Source organism: Palaemon carinicauda, chromosome 29 (assembly GCF_036898095.1).
Source record: "Palaemon carinicauda isolate YSFRI2023 chromosome 29, ASM3689809v2, whole genome shotgun sequence".
NCBI classification, from domain to species: Eukaryota; Metazoa; Arthropoda; class Malacostraca; order Decapoda; family Palaemonidae; genus Palaemon; species Palaemon carinicauda.
The window spans coordinates 72,508,996-72,518,497 of NC_090753.1; the positions used below are offsets into that span (position 1 = coordinate 72,508,996).

A 9,502-nucleotide genomic window follows, 5' to 3' on the forward strand; every position below is an offset into this window, starting at 1 on the left:
CACTTTTTTTTCTTTATAATGTCGTATAATTTTCATTCCAGCATCACAATCTCTATAAATTACTCTGAGGTTAGTATATTCATAGCATATGTGTATGTGTATATGTGTATGTATATGTACGTGTGTGTATATGTATGTGTATATGTATGCATATGTATATACTTGTGTATATGTATGTGTACATTTAGTTTATCTATATCAATATTTACTTTTTATAATTTTTTTTTTTTTAATTTATATTATTATTTTATTTGTATTATTGCCCGAAGAGCTCTGCTCCACATGGGCTTGGACCGAGTCTTTTTTTGTAAATATTTTGTATGTAAATATGTTTTTGTCCAATAAACATTATTATTATTATTATTATTATTATTATTATTATTATTATTATTATTATTATTATTATTATTATTATTATTATTAACTTTAAATAATTAAATGAAATATGACTCGTTTAAGACTATATTTCCTCATATTTTATTTATTTAAGTCTGATTTGAAATGTTTCTTTAAACTATAGTATTATAAATGATTTCTTATATATCATCAATATTCTAATTAATAATTGTTGTTTTTGGCACTGTTGTTTCAAACTTAAGTCTTTTTCCATCTGTAATACCGCTTATACTTTACCTAATTTCAAATTTCTGATAATGTATTTTTTCACTTGCAAGACAAAGTTTGTTCGATATGCAAATGTTCAATAATTCCAATTAATATAAAAATGGCAGTAAATACCAAAAACACACACACACACACACATTGGTGCTACTATAGCGTGAGGTCTACCACACTATAGCGTGAGGTCTACCTCCCGTTAGCACTATAGCGTGAGGTCTACCGCTGAATTATTCGTCCCTCATAGATAAGACACATTTCATACATTTGTTTAAGCAATAAACACTCAATTTAAACATATTTTAGAAATGTCTTAAAATGATAATTGGAATTTTAATTACAATGAAAAAAAAAATAATAAAGGTAGAAATAAACATGTTATATATTTCCATATTTATTCTAGCGATACAAAACAATAAACACTTAATTTAAACATATCTTAGAAAGGACTTAAATAGATAATTGGATTTCTAATTACATTAAAAAACGAATAAAGGTAAAAATAAACATGTTATCAGTCTACTGCTAAATTATTCGTCCCTCATAGATAAAACATATTTCATACATTTGTTTAAGCAATAAACACTTCATTTAAACATATCTTAGAAATGACTTAAATAGATAATTGGATTTCTAATTACATTAAAAAGGGAATAAAGGTAAAAATAAGCATGTTATCATATATTTCCATACATTTATCCTAGCGGTACACACTTCGTATATCTTCTAAGAAAGACAAACAGATCATTGGAATTTTTTCTCATCACCTTCCAGCAAAAATAAAGATGAGACTGGAACAGCTGACGACCAACACCTCGCATTAATCTCTTCAGAATCATCGTTTTAGCGTCCAACCACGATCGCTCAATTGCCTGTGTGTGTGCTCCTGTCGCTGCATCCCCATAATATTGCTGGTGGTTCACTGTAGAATGCTGGTACCCCATGGCATTTAGGTTGCGGAAGGTCCAAGCTTGTCGCGTGGTAGACCTCACCCTCCGCCTGGGTAGGCGACATATGGCGGTAGACCTCACGCTATAGTAGCACCCACACATTAATCTTAACTAAACGCCCTTTGTAATATTTTAAATACATAGTTGTTGCTGTTCTTTGCTGTTCTTACAATATTCTATTTTGATTGTTCATTACTTCCCTTGTAGTATATTTATTTCATTATTCCCTTTCCTCGCTGGATTATTTTTCCACGTCTGAGCCCTTGGGCTTATACCTTCTTGCTTTTCCAACTACCATGTTAGCTTAGCTTGTATTATTAATAATAATAACAAAAATAACAACAACAATAATAATAATAACAATAAAAATTATGATAATAATAATAATAATAATAATAATAATAATAATAATAATAATAATAATAAAATAATAATTTGAACATAATGGTTAGATCACTTCACCAGACGTATGACAACTATCTTACACTTGTGTGTGTGTGTGTGTGTGTGTGTGTGTATATATATATATATATATATATATATATATATATATATATATATATATATATATATATATACAGGTATATATAAATATATATATATATATATATATATATATATATATATACATATATATAATATATAATATATATATAATCTATATCTATCTAACTATATATATATATATATATATATATATATATATATATATATATATATATATATATATATATATATAGACACACATACATACACATTGACAATTTTTGTTATGATAATAGTCATTATAACAAAAGATTCAACTGCCCAGATATCTAATTCAAGCCGATTTTTTTTTTTTTTTTTTTTTTTTTATCAAGCAAATCTATTAAAGATTATTTAATTATCTTTTAAGGATAACATGATAAGAAGAATAGACAATAAATATTAGGTGCAAAATATGAAACTTGATTCAATCCTCTTCGTGAATATTTAAATTGACAAAAATCTATGAAAATACGATTATTAATATCACAGGTTATTCAACTTGAGTACGAGATAAGTAACACTATGATGTATTTTTAAAAACCGGTGTATCCCAAAAAGGGATTTAATTGGGATTTAATTTATAATTGAAAAACCAAAATCTATATTTACTATTCATATCAAATATGCTAGTAAGAAAATATAATTGATATCAGTAAAGACATAATGGAAACGTCAAAGATACAGTATTGAATTTATAATGATAATAAAAAAAATCTATATTTATTATTCATATAAAAAATGCCAGTAACACAAGATAATTGATATCAGTAAAGACATAATTGAAACATCAAGGATTCAATATCGCCAGTGTTGATATGTGTGATACTTTCTCTCGCCGCCAGATGGCAGCACCGTTTGGGAGATCATTCCTTCCAAGCTCCTCCCCTTGGAGAACACCACTTCATCACTAAGGCCTCTTGAGAAGGATATCAACACTCTTAACCTCTAAGGCATGCCTCCCCTTGGCTTCGTTCTTCCATTTTATTCATCAAAAACCACCTAACCCATCAAAATCTATAATACAAATGTTATTTACCCCCTAAAACACCAATTTCAACACTATTATCTATGAAAAATATAAAAAAAATACAAAAATTCATAAGTTTGAAATTGCAGCAAATGTTATGTTGAACAGACTGACATAAGTTTATAGTTTATATATGAATTATCTGTTTTAATATTGTTAATGTTCATAAAATATTTTAATTGTTCATTCTATTTCTTATATCGTTTATTTATTTCCTTATTTCCTTTCCTCACTGGGCTATTTTTCTTGTTGAAGCCCTTGGGGCTTATAGCATCTTGCTTTTCCAACTAGGGTTGTAGCTTAGCTTGTAATAATAATAATAAGAATAATAATAATAATAATAAGAATAATAATAATAAGAATAAAAATAATAATAATAATGATAATATAAAAAATAATAATAATAATATAAACAATAAAATAATAATAATAATAATAATAATAATAATAATAATAATAATAATAATATTACTATTACTACTACTACTACTACTAATAATAATAACAATAATAATAATAATAATAATAATAATAATAATATCATCGTCATCATCTCTTACCCCTATTGACGCAAAGGGCCTCACTACTACTAATAATAATGATACTACTACTACTACTACTACTACTACTACTACTAATAATAATAATAATAATAATAATAATAATAATAATAATAATAATAATAATAATAATAATAATAATAATAATGTCGTCGTCTTAATTTCATAAAAAAATAGGATATTTTCAATTCTCAATCACAGAGGCCAAACACGTCACAGTCACAGCTGCTTAAGCCATTTAATATTAAGTCTTAACATCAATAATCATGTATCGAAATCATCTTTAATCAGAACTTTGAGAAAGTCAACAAGAGCATCAACGTCTCAAGAAGTTTTGACATCAAACAAACTTCCTCTCCAACTACTTCTTGTTGTACCATGGGCAAAAAAAAAATGTATTAACTACTGCTATTAATTATTATTATTATTATTATTATTATTATTACCCTTTTTTATTTTTCATCTTTTATTTTTTTTCTTATTTCTATTCTTTATTTTTTTAATCTTTTTTTTATTTTCTTATTTTTTAAAATTATTTTTATTATTATTTTATTAAAATTGTATTAACTACTACCATTAACTATTATTATTATTATTATTATTATTATTATTATTATTATTATTATTATTATTATTATTATTAACCTTTTTTTATTTTTTATTTTTTATTTATTTTTTTTCTTATTTCTATTATTTATTTTTTTTTTCTTTTTTTATTTTCTTATTTTTTAAAATTATTTTTATTATTATTTTATTAAAAATGTATTAACTACTACCATTAATTATTATTATTATTATTATTATTATTATTATTATTATTATTATTATTATTATTATTATTACCCTTTTTTTATTTTTTATTTTTTATTTATTTTTTTTTTCTTATTTCTATTTTTTATTTTTTTATCTTTTTTTATTTTCTTATTTTTTTTAAATTATTTTTTTTATTATTTTTTATTATCATTATGATGATGATAATGATGATGATGACAATGATGACTATTATTATTATTATTATTATTATTATTATTATTATTATTATTATTACTATTATTATTATAATCTAAGCTATAACCCTAGTTAGAAAAGCAAGATGTTATAAGTCCAAGGGCTCCTGAAGTAAAAATAACCCTGTCTTCTTCTTCCTGTAATTATTATTATTATTATTATTATTATTATTATTATTATTATTATTATTATTATTATTATTATTATTATTAGCCAAGTTACAACCCTAGTTGGAAAAGCAAGATGCTATGAGCAGGGAAAAGTAGCCCAGTGAGGAAAGGGAATAAGGAAATAAATAAATGAGAACAAATTAACAATAGATCATTCTAAAAACAGTAAAAACATCAAAACAAATATGTCATATGTAAAATAAAAAGACTTCTGTCAGCCTGGTCAACATTTGCCACAACTTTGAACTTTTGAAGTTCTACTGATTCCACTGCCCGATTAGGAAGATCATTCCACAACTTGGTCACAGCTGGAATAAAACTTCTAGAATACTGTGAAGTATTGAGCCTGATGATGGAGAAGTCCTGACTATTAGTATTAACTGCATGCCTAGTATTACAAACAGGATAGAATTGTCCAAGAAGATCTGAATATAAAGGATGGTTAGAATTATAAAAAATCCTATGCAACATGCATAATGAACTAACTGAACGACGGTGCCAAAGATTAATATCTAGATCAGGAATAAGAAATTTAATAGACCGTAAGTTTCTGTCCAACAAATTAAAATGAGAATCAGCAGCTGAAGACCAGACAGGAGAACAATACTCGGAACAAGGTAGAATGAAAAAATTTAAACACTTCTTCAGAATAAATTGATCACCGAAAATCTTGAAAGACTTTCTCAATGAGCCAATTTTTAGTGCAATTGGAGAAGACACAGACCTAATGTAAATTTGCTGTCGAGAATCACACCTAAAATTTTAAGTGGTATACAAAGTTAAAGAAACATTATCAATACTGAGGTCCGGATGTTGAGGAGCCACTGTTCTTGACCTACTTACTATCATACTTTGAGTTTTGTTAGGATTTAACTTCATACCCCATAATTTGCACCATGCACTAATTTAGCTATATCTCTATTAAGGGATTCAGCAACCCCAGATCTACATTCAGGGGATGGGATTGACACAAAGAGAGTACCATCATCTGCATATGCAACAAGCTTGTTTTCTAGGCCAAACCACATGTCATGTGTATATAGTATGAAAAGTAATGGGCCAAGAACACTGCCCTCTGGAAGACCAGACATCACATTCCTATACTCACTATGGTGCCCATCAACAACAACTTTTTGAGATCTATTACTTAAAAAATCAATAATAATGCTAATACCTCATCAGTTGAAAAGTAATGGGCCAAGAATACTGCCCTGTGGAACACCAGACATCACATTCCTATACTCACTATGGTGCCCATCAACAACAACCCTTTCAGATCTATTACTTAAAAAATCAATAATAATGCTAATACCTCATCAGTCTCTCCATCTCCCGCAATACCATCGTGTCCACCAACACCTTGAATTCTCATCATGAACAGGAAGCTGTTTTTGAAAATTTCGACTTGAGACATTTTTCTTAATTTCAATTGGGGTTTGTTTTTTCATTTATAATTCATCTTTCTGTCTAACCTCATACGACAACCAAATCCCTGAACAGGAAGCTGTTTTTGAAATTTCGACTTGAGACATTTTTCTTATTTTCAATTGGGGTTTGATTTTTTCATTTATAATTCATCTTTCTGTCTAAACTCATACGACAACCAAATCCCTACCTCCTCCTCGAGGCTCTAACACAAATAATGAATCTTTTTTTTTCTTAAATTTCGAGTTTAATAATGAATACTTTTTTTTTCATTTCGAGTTTAGTGATAATTTTTCTTTGAAATTAAAGTTCATTTTTTTTATATTTCTTGTTTAAAAATGAATAATATTTCGAGTTTGAAAATTAATCATTTTTCTTTAAATATGGAAATTAAAAATGAATAATTATAAAATAAATAATTATTCTTTAAATTTCGAATTTAATAATTAATAATTATTCATTATATTTCGAGTTTCATAATGAGTAATTATTCTTTAGATTTCGAGTTTAATAAATGATTTTTCTTTAGACTTCGAGTTTAATTATTGATTTTTTTTTCTTAAATTAGAGTTTTAACTCGAGATTCTTCCTCTTCCTATCCTCATCTTCGTTGACTTACACCACCAGCCATAACCTCAACCTACTTCTCGACTGATTGATTGATTGATTTATAGTCCTCTTGCGATGTGACATCAAAGTAAGTTACCTATGTCTCGAAGTCATGCTATGAATATTAATAAGCATTTATAAATATTTAGGTTCATAACCTCAATTACTTATACCCTTTTCTTCTGCATTTACTATGTCTTTTTGAAGGTTTAAAGGCCACCATGAATGGCAGAGGCAAGGAACAGTGACATTGCCCTATCAAGCAGGACAATGCCCTAGAGACTGACCATATATACATATGATCAACGACCAAGTCCTCTCTCCATTCAAGCTAGGGCCAAGGAGGACCAGGCAATGACTGTTGATGACTCAGCAGATAGACTTATGGGCTCTTCCAAACCTCTATCTTTAGCTCACAAGGATGGTGAAGTTGCAGGGACCAGAGGAACTTAACGAGTTTGAGCGGGACTCGAACCCCCGTCTGGCAATCACCAGGCAAGGACGCAACAACCAGGCCACCAGACTAAACTTCAAATGGGAATAAGTAGGAGTCATTTCTTAAAACTTTGAGTCTTTAACTCCCATCCTCCCCACTTTCTTTCACCTTTTTCTCTTCCTCCTCTTACCTTTCCCATTTCCCCTTCCTGCCCCTACCTATTTCCTTTTTTCCCCAACTTGAAAAAAGCCCAAGTATGAATACGCAGAAGTCATTTCTTGAAATTTTGATTCAAAAGTCAAGAGTATTCTTTCAATTTACCTTCTCCTAACCACTCCACTATCTCTTCCCCATTTCCCATTCCTTCCCCAACCTCTTCCCATTTTTTCCCCAACGCCAACAAATCCCCAACCTTCTCCCCAAAGCCCCAACATGAATAATCAGAAGGCATTTCTTAAGATTTTGATGTCTTAAGTCCAGAGTCTTCTTTCAATTTACCTTCTCCCACCCACACCACTATCTCATCCCCATTTCCCCATCCTTTCCCCAACCTTTCCCCAAGGTAAACAAATCCCCAACTTCTTCCCCAAAGCCGAAACATGAATAAGTGGAAGGAATTTCTTAAGATTTTGATTCTTAAATCCAGAGTCTTCTTTCAATTTACATTCTCCCACCCAATCCAATATCTCTTCCCCATTTCCCCATCCTTTCCCCAACCTCTTCCCCCTCTTTCCCCAAGGTAAACAAAGCCCCAACCTCTTCCCCAAAGCCCCAACCTCTTCCCCAAAGCCCCAACATAAATACGCAGAAGGCATTTCTTAAAAATTTCGAGTCTTAACACGAGAAGATTGTCTTCACGAGTTACGCCATAAAGGGCATCTTTCTCTCTCTGAGTAATTAAGTATTACATTAAATCTAATTAAAATATCTAACGACCAGCGAACTCATTTGAAAATGGAATTAACTTTCTCTCTCTCTCTCTCCCTCTCTCTCTCTCTCTCTCTCTCTCTCTCTCTCTCTCTCTCTCTCTCTCTCTCTCTCTCTACTTTATGGGATAATTTTACCTTATTAACAAAAGTCTTTTTATTGTTTTGAGTTTGAGCAACAAATTATTAATATAATAATCAATTTACGTTGCTAATAATTTATGCACATGGGATAATTTACACACATATACAAACATAAATACACACACACACACACACACACACACACACATATATATATATATATATATATATATATATATATATATATATATATATATAAATATATAATATATATATTAATGTTTGAATACCTATCTATCTATCTATCTATCTATACAATCATATATATATTCATATTGTATGTATGTATATATATAAATAAATAAATAAATATATATATATATATATATATATATATATATATATATATATATATATATATATATATATATACACATCTATATAGAGTATGTATATATAGAAACATTCATAATGTATATATACATACACACATATATGCAAAAAAAATACCAGAATTAAAATAACAACAACAACAACAGCAACAACAACAACAATGCAATAGGATTCTAAGGTAAGGAAACCAATGCACATCCTGCAATGAATAATATCCTTCACTAAGAAGGCAAGACTGCAAACCATACATAGCTGTCAATTGCAAAGAAGGACTTCACTCGCACACACACACACGCACACACACACGCACACACAGCATCCTTTGATCATTCCCAAATTGGGTCAGCCGTTCCTGAAAGCGTGACCCAAATCGGGGGTAATTAGCCCTTGGGTTTTTTCTCAAACCCAAAAATGGGTTTGACATTTATTGATACACGAAGTCCGGTCATGAATTCACGCAGCATTATAACAAGGAACTTCAAAGATGATTTGCGTGCGTGTGTGTGTGTGTGTGTGCGTGTGTGTGTGTGTGCACGCACTGACCCGAAAAAAATGGGCGTGACATTTATTGATACATGAAGTCCGGTCATGAATTCACGCAGCATTAACATGGAACTTCAAAGATGATTTGCGTGTGTGTGTGTGTGTGTGTGTGCGCGCTGGCCTGAAAATGATGGGGGGGACGAGATGTATTGGGGGGGGGGGGGGTAGTAAGAAGAGGGGGGGGGTGAGTGAAGGAAAGGGGCGGAGCGTGAGGCTCTAGCCTAG

General features: G+C 29.5%; 1 protein-coding gene across 1 annotated transcript in view; it reads right to left on the reverse strand.

The window, feature by feature from the left end:
- The window catches only part of LOC137622656 (pneumococcal serine-rich repeat protein-like), a 19,946-nt gene extending 13,713 nt beyond the window's left edge, over positions 1-6,233 (reverse strand). The window contains exon 1 of the mRNA XM_068353255.1: positions 6,174-6,233. Within this exon, the coding sequence (XP_068209356.1) occupies positions 6,174-6,233 (60 nt within the window). The remainder of the gene's footprint in view (positions 1-6,173) is intronic.
- Positions 6,234-9,502: the final 3,269 nt, after the last annotated feature.